Source organism: Budorcas taxicolor, chromosome 4 (genome assembly GCF_023091745.1).
Source record: "Budorcas taxicolor isolate Tak-1 chromosome 4, Takin1.1, whole genome shotgun sequence".
Taxonomy (NCBI): Eukaryota; Metazoa; Chordata; class Mammalia; order Artiodactyla; family Bovidae; genus Budorcas; species Budorcas taxicolor.
In genome coordinates this window covers 87488842-87512024 of record NC_068913.1, presented here as the reverse complement: position 1 = coordinate 87512024, position 23183 = coordinate 87488842, and the positions used below count along the sequence as shown (strand labels likewise).

At 36.7% G+C, this 23183-nt stretch overlaps 1 protein-coding gene across 1 annotated transcript in view; it reads right to left on the bottom strand.

Annotated features, from left to right (window-relative positions):
• Positions 1–23183, bottom strand: part of CPED1 (cadherin like and PC-esterase domain containing 1) — a 324989-nt gene that overhangs the window by 144953 nt on the left and 156853 nt on the right. Inside the window, exons 10-15 of the mRNA XM_052638461.1 lie at positions 22668–22772; positions 21004–21173; positions 17242–17312; positions 15389–15439; positions 8855–9041; positions 7688–7856 (exon numbers count right to left, since the gene is read on the bottom strand). Of these exons, the coding sequence (XP_052494421.1) occupies positions 7688–7856; positions 8855–9041; positions 15389–15439; positions 17242–17312; positions 21004–21173; positions 22668–22772 (753 nt within the window). The remainder of the gene's footprint in view (positions 1–7687; positions 7857–8854; positions 9042–15388; positions 15440–17241; positions 17313–21003; positions 21174–22667; positions 22773–23183) is intronic.

Sequence of the window (23183 nt, the reverse complement as noted above, 5' to 3'; positions counted from 1 at the left end):
AGATTGCTAATTAGTGTTTTTGTAAAATGAAGCCACAAATACCAGTTTTAAATGGGTGGCCAAATGCTGGACATATCACTTTTTTAAAATGGTATTTTGTCTTTCCTTGGTATTTTCCCTTTTTTATTAATTGCAAATAATTTTAAAATGAAAGTTGTTTCTAGCAAACAGATCCATGAAATATAGTCTCCTATGCTTTTGTCATATGACCTTTCTCTAGATTTTATTTATGACTCTACTCTGGCACAACACTTTGGGAGCAAAATGTATATGAGACTATAGATCATCTATACAAATCAATTTCTGTGGATGCTATATTGTTATCCATGTCAAAAATTTTGATTTGGTAAGAGATATTAAATGAAATATTTTCCCATCTGTATTTTAATTTCCTTAGAACATAAATATATCTTATTAATTCCTGCACATGACATATTCTAGCAATAATAACGGTTTATTACTTTCTAAATCTTTCTTCCTAACAGCAAAACACTATCCTATTTATGGATAAATCAAAATGAAGTAGTCTAGGTATGTTAGCTGACTTTTTATGTTTCATTAAGAATCATGTTTTCTATAATTGAATGCGTATTTCTGATTATAATTACATTAGACAGAAAAGACAGAAAATCAGTGAGTAGAATAAAGAGCTGTCAGAGTCCTATCACCAACTACAAAGATGATTAAAAGTATAAGGATGAAAAGAGATAAGAAACATTCTTCAACAGTCAGCATTGAAGGATTACCTTTAAACTATTCACACCTCTAATAAATCCACTACAGATTTACTAGCCTTATTAGTAGAAAGTAGAAAAGCAGGACCTCTTATTAATATACATCAGTGGTTCTCAAGTGGGGCCAATTTCGCCCCTCAGGGGACATCTGGCAACATCTGGAGATATTTTGGTTGTCACAGCTTGGAGAGGGGTGTGCTACTGGAATCTAGTGAATGGAGGCCAGTGATGGTGCTAAACATCCTATAGTGCACAAGACACTCCCCCAAATGAAGAATCACCCAGCTTCAATACCAGCAATGTGAAGGTGAGAAGCCATGGTCCAAATCTGGTTTCTTAATATCAGCCAAGCAAATTAGCCCTTTCTCCCTCACTGATAATAACTAAACTAAGAGTCGCCTCTCTGACTGTCATATGCAAATTCCAAATGGCAATATAATAAGAAACAGACACTAAACTCAAATAGAGAGCCCATGGAGGGAAAAATCCTACCTCTGCCATTGATTCCCCCTCATTCCCAAGGCCTCTCATGCCTAGTCAAGTGTCTAAAGCAATCCACATTATTTATTCATTATCTGTTCACTCATTTTATGGTTTCTAAAAGGAAGGTTAAATAAAACCCAGTGCTTATTAGACACTTTTCCATGTTATATGCTAGAGTACTGCTGTGGGACCACACATAAACTTTAAATTAAGACATTCTGGAAAGGATTCCTATAAATGACTGAAATACTTTTCTGCAATCATCAGTAGAATATGTCCCACAAGAATTTTATAATATTTTTCTTTATATTATAGTAACCCATTCTAAATATGATCTATTGCCTAAGGTAATTGTATAATAATTAACTTGTTTATGATCAATATACTTGAGAATGGAGGAATGTCTGGGAATATATTATATATTTTCCCACTAATGTATTTTTCTTATATTATTGAGGTATAGTTTATATCTAGTATACATAATTTATATATAGCTAAACATACTTATAGGTAATATTTTATATACAGTTAATTGAACAAATCTGAAGTGCACAATTAAATTTTTATACATCTATAAACCATCTGGCTATATATGTAACCACCATCCTGATTAAGATATAGGACATATGCCCTAAAAGTTTTTTCAGGCTTAGAAGCTCCCACACCTTTTAGGTAACCACTATTTTGACTTCTATCACTGTAGATTAGTATTGCCTGTTCTTAAACTTCATATAAATGAAATAAAGTATGTCTTTTTATTTCTGGCTTCTTTTCCTCAACATAATGTTTTGGAGATTTATCCATGTTTGTATGTATCAATAATTAATTAATTTAAAATGTCTCAATAGTATTACATTGAATTTATCTATTGAACTTTTTCCTGGTTTTAGATTTTATAAACAGCTTTTAGATATTATTCAATTGATATGAAGATTTCTTGTGCTTAAAAGAAATGAGTTATCAAGCCATAAAAGGACATGGAGGAAACTTAAATGCACACTACTAAGTGAAAGAAGCCAGTCTAAGAAGGCTACTGCTGTATGATTCCAACTGTCTGATATTCTAAAAAAGGTAAAGCTACAGAGAGAATGAGGAGAAGCAAATGGCAACCCACTCCAGTATTCTTGCCTGGAGAATCCCAAGGACAGAGGAGCCTGGCAGGCCATGATCCATAGGGTCGCAGAGAGTCAGACATGACTGAAGCAACTAAGCACGCATGCACAGAGAGAATGAAAAAAAATGAGGACTGGCAGGAGTTGGTGGGCAGTTGGGAAGATGAGTAGGTGGAGCACAGAAGACTTTCAGGACAGTGAAAATCCTTTGTATGATTTCATAATGTTGGATATGTCATTATACCTTTCTCCAAACCCACAGAATGCACAACATAAGGAGAGAATCCTAAGGTAACTATGGACTTTTTGTGATTATGACGTACCAATGTAGGTTTGTCCCTGGTAAAAAATTTAACATCTGATGTGTGATGTTGATAAGAGGCCATATATATGTGAAGCTGGAGATATATGGGTAATTTCTGTACCTTCTCATTTACTGTAAACTTAAAACTACTCTAAAAAATAAAATGTTTTAAAAGTAAAAAAAAAAAACAACATTGCTTGGATGTATCTTTTGATGGACCTATGACTTCATTTATCTTCGGTATGTAGCTAGTAGCATTGCTGTGTCATAGGATATATGTATGTTAACTATAGTAATACTGCTAAATATTTTCAAAATGGGCAAACACTTTATATTCCCAGCAGTGTATGAACAAAAAATTGTCCCACATCTTCTCCAACACTTTGTATCATTAGTTCTTCTAATGTTTTTCACTGCAGTGTGTGGGTAGTGGTATGCCCTTATCGTTTTAATCTACATTCTCCTGATGACTGATGGGGATGACTATCTTTTCATATGCTTCTTGTCCACTGGGTTATCCTATTGTTCTGAAGTAAGTGCCTTTCCAAGTCATCCTCATTTTTTGGACCACTTTCTTAAACCCCCTAGCTCAGGAGAGCTGCAAATGTGAGGAAAAAAAAATCAGCTGGCACCGATCAACCAAGAGGTTACCCAGCGGTCTGGCTGCCAAGCTCCACTGTTGCCTTTTTCCGTCACTCATCCCACCTAAGTATTCCTGGTTTGTGTAAAGGGGGCTTCTCTTCACCATCCTCCTCAGGGTGGTTCTTCCTGTCAACCAACCAGATCAATACGAACTTCTGGACGACAGTAGCACCTCCTCTGCTGGTTTATTCTTTCTCCCTGGGCTGAGGAGGAGAGTTCATGCCAATGTTAGCAGGGCCTATTGCCTATTTGCCTAGACAACTGTAATCGGGCAATGGGGGAAATGGGCAAGCTCCAGGGGTCTGTATCCTCACTGAAGTCACTATGGACAGGTCTGCTCCTCAGCAAAAGACACAGCAGTCAGCGGTTGCAGGGCAGGGAGCTGAGCTGGCAGCACAGGCAAGGACTGGGACTGCTCCTCCTTCCACAGCCCCCCACGCGCCACTCTCACTGTGTCCACCCACCCTGGCACGAGACCACCTCAGCAGCAGTGTGCTTTAATCACAGGGCTTTGCAATACACCATGGGTCAATGAGATGTCTTATTTTATTAACATCTAGGAAACAAGGAAACCCAAAGGAAACTTAAAAAGTATCTAATCCAATTCCTCATCTGCTCCTTGAGAGATGGATTTCCAGTTGATGCTTGAATACCTCCTGGGTCAGAAGAGTCCCTACAGCAAGAGACCCCATTCTGCCAGAAAGCAAGGTAACATAACATGGACTTCGGAATCAGGCACACTCAGATCTGAATCCAAGCCCCACCACTCACTAGCTGTGTGACCTTGGGCAATATCTTTAACCTCTATGATCACTGGGATTTCTCTTCTGAAACTGAGGCTAAGAGTAGAATTCAATCCACAAGGATGCTGTATGGATTAAAGAGACTACAATTAACATAAAGCATTTAGGACACAGCCTGGCACATAATAAATGACAGTCAATAGAATCTATTTGGGGGCAGTTTTGACCTTTAAAGAACTCTTTTATACAACGTGGATCAAAACTCCTACACTGGAATCTGAGTTAACAGCTTCTGGAGTGACATCAAATAAACTCTTTTTAGTTTCCAGTGGGAGGGACAGCCCCAGTGTCACAGGATTGGGAAGCATGTCTGGGGAGGGTAAACAGGCCAGGTTAGCAGAAGCATAAAATACACTGACAACTAATAAGACATGAGGCTGAAAAAACACATGGACTAACATGAGGGAAGTCAGTGACCATGGGAAGGGGGGCTTGGAGCATTTTTGGCAAAGCTTATGACAGAGTGTGCTTTAAGTTGATGAAGATCGAGCTTGTAAAAACTGAACTGGAAAAGAGTCAGTCAGATATGAGGAAACAAAGCTAGGGACTATTTTAGAATCTGAGTCAACAAGTAGCAAGAACTGAACCAGAATAGTGTCATAAGAAGGACAAAGGATAACTCAGAGATAAGTGAGGCAATCGTGGAGATTTCAGCTCTCCAACGTCTCTACTCACGGCATCATCTCCATTCCTACTGACACCTCTCTAGATATTCATGATGTATGTAATTACAATTAAACCTACAAGGGCTCTCCAAATGGTAGCCAGGAAGGAATATATACTCCTGAAATCTGTGTTTGTGTTAAAATATCCAGCATAAGGATTTTACATTTTTATAAACACCTAGAAATTGAAGATTTTTCATACTGATCTACTAATGCCCATTAAATGGGTTTTGCATACTGCAGAGTAATTAACGAGTCATTTACCATGTTTTACTTTTAGAGTAGAATCAAAATATAAACCTATGCCAATACTTGTGGGTGTCAATTACATTTCAAAAGATACAGCAAAAATTCAACAGTACAAACCTAACTGGTGACAAATGAAAAGTAAAAACACATTTTTTCATGTCCTAATGTAGAAGTTTTATTTTCCTTTTCACTCCATATAAAAGTCAGGTTTACTAACCAATAAAAAAGTAGTCACCGACAGAGACTTATAAAAATTAAAATCTACATTAAAATGAAATCTATTCACTTTTTAAAGTGAAAATAACTGTTGTTTGTAACCATAAATAGTCTGGAAAAATATAATTCATACTATTAGCTTTCCTTCAAAGATGATTTATCCCAAGAGTTAGTTTCTATCTAAAATATGAGAGTGAGATAAGCAAAAACAAAAGATAGAGTCACACACCAAAGAAGGTGAGAATATTTAGTTTGGAAATAACTACACACACACTGCATACACATACTTAGACAAAAACACATCTCCCTCTAGGTTTTGGTTTCCTCCCTCAGGAACATTTTTGGTGTGGTTCTATTATTTGTTTTCCCAGAAGGAAAAAGATTGAGGGATAGCAACCCTATAAAACAAAATGCAAAGTAGACAATGAAAGGAGCCTAATCTTGAAGTCTTCTCCAGAGTCTAGACCTGTGTTTCCTCAACTGTGTTTCACAGAAGAATATTAATAGCTAGTGCATTAAAAGGCGATGGCACCCCACTCCAGTACTCTCGCCTGGAAAATCCCATGGATGGAGGAGCCTGGTGGGCTGCAGTCCATGGGGTCGCCAAGAGTCGGACACGACTGAGCGACTTCACTTTCACTTTTCACTTTCATGCACTGGAGAAGGACATGGCGACCCACTCCAGTGTTCTTGCCTGGAGAATCCCAGGGATGGGGGAGCCTGGTGGGCTGCCATCTAGGGAGTCGCACAGAGTCGGACACGACTGAAGTGACTTAGCAGCAGCAGCAGTGCATTAAAAAGACTTCAAAAAAGTTTGAAAATGCTGGACACTACATATCCTTTTTTTGAAGAGGACCGTATTTAAATAAGTACATGGAATGTTCGGGGAAGTCCTACAGCCAGGAAACCTACTTTATTTTGTTTAACCCACTGCTTCATAACCATGCAACACTACTCTTTCCCATCTTTTCTTTTTTAAAGTATACCTACTAATATCTTTCAGAATACTAGTTGTGTCCTGCTTTAGACCAATCTTTATGCCATTGTGAAATTCCCTTTGAGTTGCTAGTAGTTCATACATCACAGGTATATATTTTCCTGAAAAACAAAAATCTCAGCAATGAGTACCCTCATAAAGTAGTGTTAAATTCTTTTTGTTATTTTTGTTTTAGACTACATCACATAGTTTGTGGGATCCTAGTTCTCCAACCAGGTATTGAACCTGGCCCCTGAGCCGTGAAAGTGCGGTATCCTATCCACTGGACTGCCAGGGAATTCCCATGTTAAACTCTTGAGAAGGGATGAAACGGTGGTGGTGGGTAGAGGGGGAGAAAGAACACTCCATATCACCCCTACATTTAAGAAAATATGGTATCCATCCTACTCACTCAGGCCCATTTGGCCATTTTTATCTTTTATTAACTGACTATGCTTCATGCTACCACTAGCATATCAATCACTGAGACATGACATAGTTGCAATTATTCTAAGTGGATTAGTACATATGGTAAGAGTATCAGTGACGACTTCCCTGGAATTACTTGTAGCCAGGGTATATGATGTAAGCAAATGCAGAAGGTTATACATAGATTCCTAAAAAAGGAAAACCAAGGAAAGAACCACCAAATAAGACAAAGTCTCTGGGTAATGTGTACCCTCCTCCAAAGTCAACAGGACTACAGAATGGTATGTCCTGCTTACAGGAGCAATTGTAGCCTTTAGAAATGACTAGGGTACAAGAAGTGAAGAAGAAATATATCTACTCAAGAAAATTTAATTTCATTCATCTGGTGTCCCTTTCATAAAATAGTTTCATAAGTTTTCCTCTCATTCTTTAAAACAAATTCCACTGAATCTAGTTTAAAATTTCAAAGTAGTTCCAGGGACAAATCCAAGAAATACAGCACAATTTGAAAAGGAAATGTAAAACCAATTTCACAACTAAGTGTGAGCACTCAGACTTTTTTTCAATATTAACCACAATAAATCCACTGCGCACTCTCAGTGCAGGGAATAGCTACCACATTTAAAAGAAAATCACTCAGGGAGAGGGTGGGATGATATGGGAGAACGGCATTCTATCATGTATACTATCATGTAAGAATTGAATCGCTAGTCTATGTCTGACGCAGGATACAGCATGCTTGGGGCTGGTGCATGGGGATGACCCACAGAGATGCTATGGGGAGGGAGGTGGGAGGGGGGTTCATGTTTGGGAACACATGTAAGAATTAAAGATCTTAAAATTTAAAAAATAAATAAATAAATAAATAAATTTTAAAAAAAAAAAGAAAGAAAATCACTCATAAACAAGGTGTCTTAGATACCTGGCTGGGACTCTTTTTTGAAATGAGACCACAGTTGCTTGGATTTGAAAGCATACATTTTTCCCCCCTATTAATTTTCATTTGACCTTTTTTCACCTGAGTAAAAGGATCACTCCCAATTCATCATGTGTGTCAATGTAAAATCCACTTACTTGAACAAATCCGCATGCTGTGAAGTCCTCAAACAAGGGCAGACTTGGACGGTCTTCTCTATAGATGGTGAGTTTGTATGTGGTCAGGGTCTCACCCTGAGTTGGAGATTTATCCACCACAAGCACTGAGATTTTGTTCATCCCTAAACCCAGAGAATAGTTGGAAAAGCTGGAGAGAGAACAAGAAAGAGAGACTGAGAATGAGTGAAAGAATCCAAATTGATTCATATATCAATATTTTTGGCTCAATAATTTGCATTAAAAACAGATAAGATCTGCACCATTTCATAAGAAATCTAAAATGTGAAATATTTTAACTTATATTTCATTGTGCTTTGGTATGCCAACATTTATCCAGCAGAGCAAGTCAAGTCCCTACCAATTACAGGGAAGGGAACTAATATTTATTAGCCACCTGTAAAGGTCATACATTATCCCATTTAATACTCACAACTCCATACAAAAACTAAGGCTGTTCCCATTTTAAATATAGTAGAGTATGGTAAAGTCAGGGTTAGGGCCCAGGTTGGTCTGCCTTGAATCCTCTTTTCTTTCTATGATACTGCTTTAGCTCCCAGGAATGTTGAGTGCATTTCTTTCCCTACAGCATGGGAAAATGAGTATGTTTCTTGTCATGGACATGGCATGTCATAAGGTTCTATCTTCTGTTCAAATGATAAACCAAAGAGTTGGTGACTCTCAAAAGAGTCATTAGGAAAAAAAATATCATGAGACTAGGAAAGTTAGTGTTACCATGCCCACAAATTTTATCAAGTAATCAGCACCTGAATATTTAAAAACTCGAGGAGTTGGTTTGGGATAGAAGGAGGCTACTGTTAGGAAGGATAAATTCTTCAACAATCTAAAAACATGAAGATAAGAATAAACTCCATTTTCCCTCAGTGAATCTTCTTTAATATTTCATATCACAAGATCCTCTGTCATTACAAATTGTTAGAAAGATTAAACACGAACATGGTTAACAGGTCATCAGAGCACTTGTGTTATTTTAACCACATGGCGTCTGTGAAGCAGAAGGATTTCACTCCCTGGCAATCCTCCAACAGATACTGTGCCTCAGGTCTTCTGAACCATCTTCAAAAGTTGTCTCCAAGGTCTGCTTCCTGCTAAGATGTCTACCTTCAGCCCCTATCAACATCCTCATACCTTGGTCCTGCCCGTTCCTGCAGGTGCACCTTGCACTGACTCTTGGAAGTCTCTGCTCCGACTGTCAATGTTACCACATCAAATGGGACTTCAGAGTAATAATCTTTGATCTTCGGGTTAAATTCAGGACTTAATTCCAAACGCGGGTGTGTGAAGATCTGCTTGATATGACATTGTGCATCTTTATCTGTTTTTAAAAAAACAAAAACAATGACAAAAACTGTGGCAAGAATAAATGTTTAAAAATCAAATACAATTAAGGTTTTGAAAACTTGTTTGCATAACTTTGGTAATCGCTGCTGATTTTCCATTTGGTACTCTGGTAATAGCTGATTTGTGGCTTCACCTGGATCTTCTATTTGCCAAATTTTGTAGACTTTGCCTCATGTAACTGTTATTGACTTTAGTTGATATTTTTTGCTCAGCCTTTAAAAATTTTAAGGCACAGCAAGTCAGAAAATGTCTCTCCAGTGGATTGATAACATTTCATAGCACTTATAACATCTATCAACAATACGTGAACTGTGAACTTTCAGATGTTCAAGCTGGTTTTAGAAAAATCAGAGGAACCAAGATCAAATTGCCAACATCTGCTGGATCATCGAAAAAGCAAGAGAGTTCCAGAAAAATATCTATTTCTGCTTTATTGACTATGCCAAAGCCTTTGACTGTATGAATCACAATAAACTGTGGAAAATTCTGAAGGAGATGGAAATACCAGACCACCTGACCTGCCTCTTGAGAAACCTATATGCAGGTCAAGAAGCAACATTTGGAACTGGACATGGAACAACAGACTGGTTCCAAAATAGCTAAAGGAGTACGTCAAAGCTATATATTGTCACCCTGCTTATTTAACTTCTATGCAGAGTACATCATGAGAAACGCTGGGCAGGAAGAAACACAAGCTGGAATCAAGATTGCCAGGAGAATTATCAATAACCTCAGATATGCAGATGACACCACCCTTATGGCAGCAAGCAATGAAGAACTAAAGAGCCACTTGAGGAAAGTGAAAGAGCAGAGTGAAAAAGCTGGCTTAAAGCTCAACATTCAGAAAACTAAGATTATGGCATCTGGTCCCATCACTTCATGGGAAATAGATGGGGAAACAGTGGAAACAGTGTCAGGCTTTATTTTGGGGGGCTCCAAAATCACTGCGGATGGTGATTGCAGCCATGAAATTAAAAGAGGCTTACTCCTTGGAAGGAAAGTTATGACCAATCTAGACAGCATATTCAAAAGCAGAGACATTACTTTGTCAACAAAAGTCGGTCTAGTCAAGGCTATGGTTCTTCCAGTGGTCATGTATGGATGTGAGAGTTGTACTATAAAAAAAGCTGAGCGCCGAAGAATTGATGCTTTTGAACTGTTGGGTTGGAGAAGACTCTTGAGAGTCCCTTGGACTACAAGGAGATCCCACCAGTCCATCCTAAAGGAGATCAGTCCTGGGTGTTCATTGGAAGGACTTGATGTTGAAGCTGAAATTCCAATACTTTGGCCACCTCATGTGAAGAGCTGACTCATCTGAAAAGACCCTGATGCTGGGAAAGACTGAGGGCAGGAGGAGACATGACAACAGAGGATGAGATGGTTGGATGGCATCACCGAATCAATGGACATGGGTTTGAGGGGACTCCAGGAGTTGGTGATGGACAGGGAGGCCTGGCGTGCTGCGATTCATGGGGTTGCAAAGAGTCAGACACGACTGAGCAACTGAACTGAACTGAACTGATAACATCTTTCAAGCAACTGTGTAAATGGGGGGAGATGATTCTGTGGGGTAACAGAAGGATACCACTAGGGAATAAGGAAAATTTCTTGATGGGAGTATCATTAAACTGTTGCTGAATTGATGTGTAGCTCAGAAGCAGTAGGGTGGAGCAAAGAATGTGAAATCTAATATCATGCCACACACTTAGACATGAAAACCCCTTCATACTCTGGCTACCTTAACCTAAGTGTCCTAAAGTAGTGCTTTAGAAAGAAGCAAAGTGCTATTCTCTGCTCAATTTTGTTATAGAACCTAGCGTATTACTTCACGGGCTTCCCAGAGGGGGCTAGTGGTAAAGAATCCACCTGCCAATATAGGAGATAGAAGAGACGTGGGTTCAAGCCCTGGGTTGGGAAGATGCCCTGAAGGAGGGCATGGCAACCCACTCCAGTATTCTTGCCTGGAAAATCCCAAGGACAGAGGAGCTTGGCAGGCTACAGTTCATAATACAATCCAAAGAGTAAGACAAGACTGAAGCAACTTCGCATGCATGCATGCACGAGTATTACTTCATATCATTGATTCTAAGTCACTTTTTAAGAGTTTCTATTTTTTAAGAGCTCAACTTTTACAAAAATATCTTAGTGAGAAAAAAATAGATATATATCTCTAGGCACATATACCAGCCACCACTAAACTAGATATATTGTGTTCATATTTGAAATAAACAAATTACTCAAAAGCAAATGTTTTTCAAATAAAAACATTAATAAGTTTTTTTTTTGCTCCAGAAACACTTTTTTATAGTCAAAAAATTTCAGTAAAGATAAAAATAGGAAATTCTATAAAAATCAGTAAAATGAAAATGTCTTCTGTTGCCTTTAAGTAAGATTTTCAATGATATTTAACAACATAGCAACAAAAAAGATAACGCCAAATTTGCCATAGGAAGCTATATACCTGAACTTAAAGAAAAAACCCATCATTCTGTTAACTGTCGTCTCTTGCTTTCATGTTATATAGCTATCACACGATTTCTCTAAAATCAAATCTAATGATTTGTCTTCAGTTCTTTAGCATGTTCTCATCACCTCCATAATCTAGACCAAGCCCCCAATATAGCTTACAAGGCATTTCCTAACCATTCCTTGGCTTTTCCCTCTCATCTCCCATCATATTCTAGACTTTGTGATTCAACAATATGAAAATTTTTATATTTCTTTTTCAGACAAGGAGATAGATATACCACCAAATTTATAGGTGTTTTATTCTACATCTGAGAACTAGGTGTCAGCTTAACTCCCATCATGCCCTTAAATGATGAAAGTGAATACATTTCAGTCACATTCTATGATTGTTTTCTCAACTGGAAGAAAAGGAAGAAAGAAAAAAGAACTACCTGAGGGGAAACGTTGTTAAACTGCCATTGGACTGATATGTAGCTTACAGACAGTTCAGTTCACTTGCTCAGTCGTGTCTGACTCTTTGCAACCCCATGAATCGCAGCACGCCAGGCCTCCCTGTCCATCACCAACTCCCAGAGTTCACTCAGACTCACGTCCATCGAGTCAGTGATGCCATCCAGCCATCTCATCCTCTGTCGTCCCCTTCTCCTCCTGCCCCCAATCCCTCTCAGCATCAGAGTCTTTTCCAATGAGTCAGCTCTTCGCATGAGGTGGCCAAAGTACTGGAGCTTCAGCTTTAGCATCATTCCTTCCAAAGAAATCCCAGGGCTGATCTCCTTCAGAATGGACTGGTTGGATTTCCTGGCAGTCCAAGGGACTCTCAAGAGTCTTCTCCAACACCACAGTTCCAAAGCATCAATTCTTCGGCGCTCAGCTTTCTTCACAGTCCAACTCTCACATCCATACATGACCACTGGAAAAACCATACTCAGGTACAAAGAGAAGCTGTTTCTTTCTCAAGAAGAAACAACTACTGAGGTACAAATTAGGAATAATAATGCGTACATATATTGTAATTTCATTGTAGGGAAAAAGTCAATAAAAATAACTAGTCAATTTGGTTCAGTAACTCAGTGAATTCAGTACATACTTGCTTGATTGATTTTACTTATTATCAAAGATTGTATCTGGGTGATGAAGGTGGACTGCATCTATAATAATGATTCTGCTAGCTCCTAAAGTGTTTTATAATAAAGGAGAAAAAAATGAAAGGATAAGGGTGAGATTGTTACTAGATTTCATCTTGAAAAGTACCATAGCTTTTCATTCAAATTCAAACACTTATTAATTCACTTTTTCATCAGATTTTTTTTTTCTGGCATAGTCTATGTTCAAGGCACTGAGATAAGTACAGTAAAAACAGGCCCTTTTGGGTCATGAGATCTGATTCTGTTGGAGACTATGAACCCAATGTAACACTTTAAATAAGTTGGAGTTCAAGGATATGGAATGTGCTTTCAAGATTACCATTTCCTAGGCAGAAAGGGAATATAAATACGTACGCTATACTTTTATTGTTGAAACTAGATAGCTGAATAACATGGTGGAAGATTTTTTTTCAAAATAGTAATCATAGGAAATGTACTTTAATTTTACATTATTTTAATAAAATAGTCAGTGAGACTTAATTTCCCTGTAGTTAATACTTTGACTTAATAATGAACATTTTCAATGCGGCCTGCTCATGGTGGTTCAGATATCTGGTAAAGATATCTGAATTCAGATATCTGATTCAGGTATCTGCAATGTAGGAGACTCAGGTTCAGCCCCTGGGTTGGGAAGTTCCCCAGGAATAGGGCATGGCAACCCACTGCAGTATTCTTGCCTGGAGAATCCCCATGGACAGAGGAGCCTGATGGGCTATATAGTCCATGGGGTCACAAAGAGTCGGACACAGCTGAGTGACTAAACAGTCTGCCCATTTCAACACTGAAAATCAGACCTAGAAGAGAGAAACTGAGTAATCATTTTCTTAAGCAAGAAATCATTTTCTTTAGCAAGTGCTTGTTTTTGGTTTCATCAGAAACTCTCCACCTCTGGCTTAAGCGCTGCATCCTAGACCCCTGCTTGAAAGCTGATTTCGTCCTGACATCATCTTCCACTGAATCATCAGTGTTGCTGCCGACAAACACCTGGTGTTTCCTTGGCATTCTTCCCAATCCAGTCCCAACTTGTCTCAAGCCAGCTTACCTTAGCTCTGCAGAGAACGCAGTGTGAGGCAAGGTGGGAAGCAAGCTGCTGAATATATTTGGCAAGTACTTATGGGAAAGCTGTTTGAAGTCTTGGTTGCTTTTAACAGATTTCTTTTAACCGCAGAATTTTGTTGCCCTCTTGAGGGATAATCGTAACTCATATGAAACACAAAAACAGCCTAGACACTGAAAGATAATCCCAGCTGTTCTAAGGCATCACTGAGTTATTTTTTAATCTTAAATAAAAGTAGGAAGATTAATTTTGAAGTTGCAGGTATGACTAGTTTTTAAGCAATAAAGAAATCTGAGCAAAGTTGAAGTGCTTATTTAACATGTTTACATCCTCTACCCTATGTTACCTGGGAACTGAGAAAAAATGACATTATCTGGTATCGTTTTTCCACTTCATAAATGAGGAGACAAAAACCAAAGAGGGGAAATGGCTTTCCTGATCTAACCCAGAGCCTGGCACACTAGACTCTCAACAAATGTTTATTTAAATCTTGCGCCTAGTTTTCTCAAAACTAGTCCTTTTCCCACAACACACCAGGTACCAACCAGTTTCCCAAGAGAACTGAGTAGTATGTACTTTTCTAGAAGTGGGAGATTGGATGGTAAGTGCAGAGAGGGAATGGTGTAAGTAATACCTGTTACTTTTTCCTGGTTAGCAGCACTTCATTCAAAATGGTGTTTTTTTCTTTGAAGAGCTTGTTGATTCTGTTAAACCACATTTTACATCACCTGTCAGCCTATGCTGACTTTAATGAAAGCATTAAAACATAATTGCATTTTAGAAGAGACAAATTGAATTGGAAGAATTTTATTTATAATAAATTAGACCTTGGCCCATAAATTTTATTGTTTTCACCTTTAATGATTTATCAGAATAGATTTTTTTGTAAAAGGTTGAATTTTCAGTGTATGTTTTCATATACGCATGCGTGCTAAGTCACTTCAGCCACACCCGACTCTGCGACCTCCAGGGACTGTAGCCCTCCAGGCTCCTCCATCCATGGGCTTTTCCAAGCAAGAATACTAGAGAGGGTTGCCATTTTCTTCTCCAGGGGATCTCCCAAACTCAGGGCTCTAACTCAGGCCTCCTGCATTGCAGGCAGACTCTTTACCATCTGAGCCACCTTAAAGAGCTCATTACAAAATGTGTTTATATTACTGATTATACCTTGATTAAATAAATTCATGAAATTTAAGAAAAAAATAAATTGAAATTTGGCTTAAAAACTTTTAATTGTCATAAAGAAAACCACACTTAAGTGCTATCCATTGCATCAACAATCTGATGGAAACAAATCACTGTTGGATGGTGAGAGTCCTAAAAATCAATACACAGAGAAGATGCCAAGCTCTTCCATTTAAGTGGTTCCCGCCAAAGTATTAGCACTGTTGGGGCCCCTCAAAATAAGTTTGGAAGTTACTGTTCTTAAATAAGCAAAGATACAATATAATATTTCATTTAAAAAAATGGAAAGTAAAAAAAAATTATGCAAAAGTGACAAATACTGACTCATTCGGAAAACGCATAACTTCTGAAAATTTACACAAAATACATTATCAGCCTAATGATCTCCAAACATGATGATTTATGCAAAGCAGAGCTGTGCCTAACTATTGATTATGATTCTCAAATACTTTCATTGGAACTCACCATTATGGCAATGTATTTCTTTGGTTTCATTCATAATTTGTGGAACCACAGCTAAAAAAAGAAATGTACATTTATAAAGGAAACTGTTAATTAAAATACAGAGAATACATATCCAGGTGTCTGAAACACAGGTTAGTTGAATGAAACATATTTTATTATTTAATTGTTATTACATCAGAAAGCACTTCTAAGTTCAACTGAAAGCTATGGTAAGACCAAAGAAGTGATTAGGTAAAAAATAACAGAAAAATGATAAGTTCACATAAGAAAATATTAAGAGAGAAAAATGAATGGTCTACATGTCATTCATTGCCTGAAGGTGACCTATCAAAATTTCTCTTGTTCTATTATGATCTTACGACTATAATTTCCCAAATCACTAGAATCACATAAATTCCACCCAGTTGGTTCCACTGACATTTACTCTAAGTTTCTGAATTCAACCAAACATTTATCTAAAAAAACTCCTAAATAGAGATTGATGGGACAAAATAAGAACACTCAGATTGCTTAAAGAAATCATTTAAAGATTTAAAAAATTGTGGGAGAGAGAAGAGTAGTTCAACATCAGTTCTTCCCTGAGCTTAATGCTTCATTTTATTAAGTCAGTGATTCTCAATCTCTACCGTGCCTCAGAAGCATCTGAAGGGCTTGTTAAAATATAGAATTCTGGGCCTTAAACCCAGAGATTCTGATTCAGGAGATGTGAACTTTCTAAGCTTTCCAGATGATGCTGATGTTGTTTGTCTAGGAGCCATACACTCAAAACCAATGTATTGGATTAAAACTTGATTTGTAATAGGAAAACTTTGATTTCTTTAAAAAAATGTAGACATGTGTACTTTTCATCTTCTTAAAATTATAAATATTTTCTTTTCATGTGACAAAAAGCTCAGATTTTTTTAGAAGAAAAAATATAGGAAACAGGTAGGACTAAGAGAGAAAATCAAAGTCACTATTAATTTTCCGTGAGGTCCATGTGGCATGTAGTCAAATGTTTCATCGAATAATATATCTTAAACATCTTTCATGTATAAATATTTTCCTATAATATTAGGGTGGATTTATATTTTATTGGTTGACTATGAGATGGATAGATAACTTCACTGACTCAGTGGACATGAATTTGAGCAAACTCTGGGACACGGTGGAAGACAGAGGAGCCTGGTAGGCTGCAGTTCATGGGGTTGCAAAGATGGACATGACTTAGTGTCTCCGTTATGAATAACAACAAATAGCTTAATCCATTCCACTATTACTGCAATAATGGTAGTTGTTATTTTTCCTTTATAATTTATGCAATTAAATTTTTGTGTACATTCTTAATTATTTCTTTAAAATCAATATCTAAGGGTGAAATTTATGGCATATATTAATAACTTTTAAAGCTTTTCTTACATGTTGTTAAATGGTCCGTTAAGAAAGATTGCTCTAATTTATACAGTGGCTCAGACAGTAAAGCGTCTGTCTACAATGCGGGAGACCTGGGTTCGATCCCTGGGTCGGAAGATCCGCTGGAGAAGGAAATGGCAATCCACTCCAGTACTATTGCCTGGAAAATCCTATGGACAGAGGAGCCTGATAGGTTACAGTCCATAGGGTCGCAAAGAGTCGGACACGACTGAGCGACTTCACTTTCACTTTCGCTTTCAACAATGAGAATGCTCATTTCCCTACCCTCTCCCCAGCTCTATTATCTTTAAGAGGAAAAAATCTCTCCAAATTTGAGGGGAAAACAGCATTTTTTCAGTCTAGTTTTAATTTCTGACTTCTAATAAAGCTAAACATTTTTTATGATTTTGGCCAAACAATACTTCTTTTCATGTTGAAAGAAACAGGAAGACATCTTTTACCTTTTTTATTTTCAATTGTATCAAATGGTACTCGTGGTTTTTTAATGTTTCCATCCTTTGTGAAAGAATTCCTGCAAATGCAATATCAAACAACCCTGGATCAATGCACTGAACAAAATTCATGGAAATTACATCTAACACACTATCTTTTTTTCCTGTGTGAACACAGTTATTTTGATGAACACAAAGAAAAACATTCTGAACTTCATTCCTCTAAACTGGCAATCTTGTCTTAAGTGAAGTGGATGGAAATTTCATCATCTCTAATCAACAGAAGCCCATATAAAGAAAACCAGGGCAAAAAGTCAGTCTTTGGTCGAAAAGGGAACAATCTCTGATAGCCTAGGTCCAACAGAAGTGATTCAGGAATACACATTCTTATTGGAATCTGTTTGGCTAAAATTACAAAGTCTTGTAGCAAGAAGCTTTGGAAAGTCTGAGGCACAGACTGAGAACATCCACATAATCTGAGAAACTTAAGCGTACCATGCAGAAAATGACCTGTCCTGCCAAGACCTCTATCCTTAAACTCTGATTAACAGGGATGAATATTAAGGGTTAGATATATCTTGGTGTGTTTGCCTCATTTTTCTGTTGTATACTAAATGCTCAGCCAGATTGCCCTTTAAATCCTCAAATTTAGGACCAAAATAATCTAAGTGGCAGACAGAAAAAACTGTTGGTCCTTATGACAGAGAATACCGGGTAGGATGTGACTTGATTTCACTGTGCTGTGTTGGGAGGCTCCATTTCTGCTGCAATGAAACAGAGATAACAATGCTGGCCTTACTTCATAGGGGTGCTATGAAGATTCAAGCAAATGCTCTGTGTTATTTTAATTTTATAAAGATTTATTGTCCCAGATAATGTATGGGACACTGTGGTAGAGATGAATAAGGCATTTTCAATTCCCTCAAAATATAAACATTAGATAGAAAATTAAGAAGAATCAGGAATTAAAACTATTGTTAATGATGGAAGGTGTGATAACTTTATTGTGGTTTTATTTTCAATTCTTTTTACCCTTTAGTATATGCAATGATATAATCGGGGTGAAAAATAACATGTCGAGGACTTTAAAATACTTTCCTCCTCCCAAGGAATGAAGAAATAGATAAAGCAAGGATGGGGTGAGATACATTTACTATAAGTTTGAGTGCCAGGCCAAGGTGGGAAAAAAAAATTATTTCATATGAAGCAAACACTTTAAGTAAAGCACATAAAAGATACAACCCTGAAATGCATATAAACTGAATTTTATAAAAGTTACTATATGAAGGGAATGAAATGTTTTGTATGTTAAGGCATCCCCCAAGTGATTTCTCGTGTAATTTTTTGAATAACTTGTTTTGAAAATGTGGATTTTCATGGAAAGCATGTGATTAGAGCAAATTACACCTGCTACTTTATTTCCAGTGAAGTGAAAATTAACAGACAGTACACACACATCAATTTTAGTGTTTTCATTCTGTTCGGATTTCCACTCATTCTGTTAGGACCCCTGGATTCTGAGCCTCAGGGCATAGACAGAAGTGACACTTTCTCTAAATGTTTGCTTTTCTGTCTATTTGTCCTCACCTTGTTGCTATCAGTGGATGATGTTTATTTAAAAGGGTGAAGGAAGTCATTAAAACCCACAGATAATATAGGTATGTAAAACTGGCCTTTAGAGTATGAAAAACTACAGATGACCATTGTGAAGATAGGGGCAATTATGAATGACTACATCTGACCTTCCTGTCAGCATGAGATCCTGGTATAAAGAATAAGACCAGAAAGAAGAGGCCAGGGTTGTAGCTGCAACTCAGTTAGCTGCTCGGCTTGAGCAAATGACCCATCTTCTTAGCATCTCAGTTTCCTCATCTGGAAAACGTATCTGACACCGATCCTTCTTGTGATATAGCATGAATGATAATTAAATATATACATATATACTCACTGGTAAATTTGAAGATAATTAAATTAACTAGTCTTTCTTAAAATGACCTAGAAACAATTTATCTAATTGTTTCTTGATAAAGATTTCAAGTTTACTTATCACAGTGTTATATAAGTCTTTCAAACTTATCTTGCTTTTCCTATAAATGAAAAAAAAACATTTCGCCCTTTTTAGATGTAAAGTGACCTTTGGATGGTATAGGAGCAGGAAACAGCAAGTATATTAATACTTAACTACTTATCTGTGATTCAGCATACCACACGCCATGCAGTATATGAAGCTTATCTGATATAATTTTGAAACAATTCTTGGTAGGTTATATAATCCATAATTTACAGGTATGGAAACTGAATTGCAGAGGAAACTCTTAGCTGCTGTAATTAATAAAATCTAAACCTGGGATTTTTGAATCCAAGTTGTTTGATTCAAAAAAGTCCTGACTTTTTCTAACTATATTTAACAATGACATTCAGTAAATTGCATTGTTGGAAAGAATCAGTTAGGGTTAAAATTAGGCTTAAATCCAATATTCTGAATTTAAGACAAGTCAATTGCTTGACTGTATAACAAATGTGGACCTTGAGAGAAACTTGGGGAATAAACTTTCCAAGCCTTGCATATCTCAAACGAACTTAACTTACTTAAAGTTAAAAACAATACTTAAATAGACTTCTTGGTAAATCAAGTCTGCTCTTCCTCTATTGATAATGATGAATGAGACAGTCTTGGATTGAGTGAGTACAAAGAACAAACAAAGGGACATTGAGCTATGTTATTTAAAACCTAACTTTCAAACAAACAAAACCTTCTATCAATCCTCTTACTTCGGAGTATTGAGGGAATAAGGCCAACTGCATAAAGTTGTGGCAATTAAAGTGAGTTCTGGACCTGGGAGATGTCCTAAGAATTCTTCAACTATGTGATTATTTGTATTTTTGAACTATAAAGAAAAATATTCCTCTAGGATTGTTTTCACTGTCTCCTGAGGCAGAAGGAAATAGGAAAGTCAGTGGAATTGAGGCCATTCATGAGGGTGACTTCAGAGACACCGACGGGCATGGCACGGCCATCTAGTCTTTGATCCCTCTAGGTGGTTGGGTTTATTTCTGTTTTCCTGGCAATAGACAAGTCAAATACTTACTTAATTCCATCATATAAAAGGGAAGTAGACTTAGCTGGCACCGTGGGCACTACCCCTTCCTCCACTGACTGGGGGTATTATTATGTTCACTGGACCAGCAGACTCTTATCCCCTCATTACTATCCCTCATTAGAATGGAAGTGGATGGGGGAGGCCAAGAACCTTTTCTCCTGGCCAAATGCTCCTCTCTGAGATTCCATCTTTAAAAAAATAAAAACTCTAATCTTGTGGTAGAGACAGACATATTTATAAATTTGGATATGTTTTGTCCAGAATAAACTCATGCCTCAAAAACTCTAAATGAATGTTCATACCATCCTGGCCTCCACTCTGATGGATAGTTCATAAAACAAATCTCACCTAATTCTTTCTGTCTGATGCTCCTGAAATTCAAGGATATATATCACAGGATGAAACTAGCTTGAAACTTTTAATTTTAAACTTGATTTTTGAGTGGAGTCAAGTCTTGCTGCTTTGAAAATCTGTTGGATATATTTTTGTTACAGTGTTTGAAGACCACTAGAATCATTATGGTTTCAATGTTTTAAAGAAGCTTATTTTCCAGAGCATGAATTTTTGGACACATTTCTTTTTGTTGCTTTCTTTAATGTAGGCAATGCCTTTTGAAATCAATCTTTAGAGATTTTTGGGGTTGCACAATTCAAATTTGTGGCTCTCTTACCATTCCAGCGGGTGTAGCTCTACCTTTTTATTCAGGAGCTGAAATTGTTCAAATACACTTAAAAGAGACCAGTATTGAGTCAGGATGGAACCAGGTTTTCCCATAGGACTTGCCATACCATAAAATTCATGAATCAGAGATTGAAATCCAGGAGTAGTAGATGGGAAGAGCTGAAAAGGAATATTCAAGATCAGAATATCAGAATAAGTGATAGAAAAGAAAATATAGTATTATTTGGGAAGGCTTTATATTTATTCAGATATTTTAATTAGGCATTTATTAAAAAATATATCAGTACCATAATTTAATTTTCTGTTAGTGTCCATGTAAATGCCACTTTTTATAAGGAACTAATTTTGCTGATGTTTATATTTTCAAATGGGGTGAATTTTATTTCTCTTTTCATTGAATGAAAACAGCTATCTCCTTTCTATAGATACTGCAAAACAGCTGAATAACAGAGTTAGGTAGCAGGAAAAATAAGATGAAATCCTCTTGGATTATAAGTGTCTTTTAAATGTCAGGATCAGAGATATTAATCCAACCAAAAATAAAAAATCTATGGTCATCCTCTTTCTACTCTGAGAGTCAGATATTAATGTTTGCCTTTTCTCCTATAAAATAATTCTCTTCTTCACATTGTGCCAAGACAAGTTCTTTACTTTCCTAATGTCTTAAATTAAGAACTTCTGAAGGATGAAGCCAGGTCTCTCTGATTATCTTTGTAGGGTATTGAACCAAACCGTCACAAATGTTAACACTTACTGTATTTAAATTAATTAAAATAATCCATCAATTAAGTTATCTTTTGAGTAATAAGCTTACTTTGAATCCTCTAAAATATGGGGTTAAGTAATAAAAACAAGTGTCAAACATTCACTAATTAAGTTGGTTAAAATTCATACCTGTAGAATCTGAATACAAATGTTTAAGTAAAAAATAAATATTTTATCCAAACAGATTAATTATAAATTATTAGTAGACTTTTAAAAATGCTACTTTAAAGAAATGCTTTATATAAACAAACCTTACATAGAAAAATATGAATCCAATATAAATTATCTATATAAGGGCAGAACTAGAAACAAAGCAAGAATGAAGCATATAGATATATGTGTAATAAATTATCCATTGATATTGATCAATAACAGAATCTAGGAAAATACATAGAAAATAAAATAAATGCCATTTATACCTTCAGACTGAAACCAGTAAAAGTTATAATAATTTCTACATTTTTTCCCTTTGGAGTTTGCTATGAGTTATAACAAACAGGTAGTTTTAAAAAATATTATTATTTTATTGAATAATGTTTACTTGTAGGGGCATAATAAGCAGAAGGAAATGCTGGATACATGTAAATGTCCCAAAGCAAACAGCAAACTTCTTTAGGAAAATGTCAGCATTTCCCCCTTAAAAATTAGCAAAGCCTCCCAGCTATATTTATTCCACATTCTTTCACCTTTAGTAAGTCATGTATCTGCATACTCTTAAAGAATATGCATTCTGCTCATCTTAATCTTCATATCTCTAACAAGAAGCTTACAAATATTTCTATTCCTTGAGGAAATATCTTCTAGTTTTAAGTCAAAAATCAAGTAGCTCATGGCTGATCTACTACAATCTCAGTAATCAAGAGGAATCAAAGGTCACTTTTGCTTTACCAGTTGGAATTGTCCCAAACTCCCGAGTTCCTTTATAAAAGTCATAATTGAGTTAATCTCCTCTAAAGAAAGGCACCGATTTAGCTCTTTTTGATAATTTTCACCCTATAACAGGGGGAAAAAACACAACTCTTAAGCAATTGTTCCAAAGTCAAGCTATGTTTAGCACAAGTCAAAAGCCAAATTTTAAACTCTATAACAGCTGAGCTAATTAATTCTAAATAATATAGCGACTTCAACTCGTCAAAATGATGTCAGAATACAAGAAAACTTCATGTTTGACAAAAGAACCTGAAATAGCTCGGTAGTGCTTTGGCAGCAAGGTTGGGAAGTTGGGCCCAGAAGACAGAATAAGTGTGACAGTTTGGAAAGGCAGGATGTCTTTTTTTAGCCTTAGAGGGAACCAAAGATCAGAGCAGGAAATTTACACGTGAACCTCATGTATGTCACACGACCATTTTCACATTTCACGGATTCCAGTAAACAGACTTACCCCCACCCCCATTTTCCTCACAT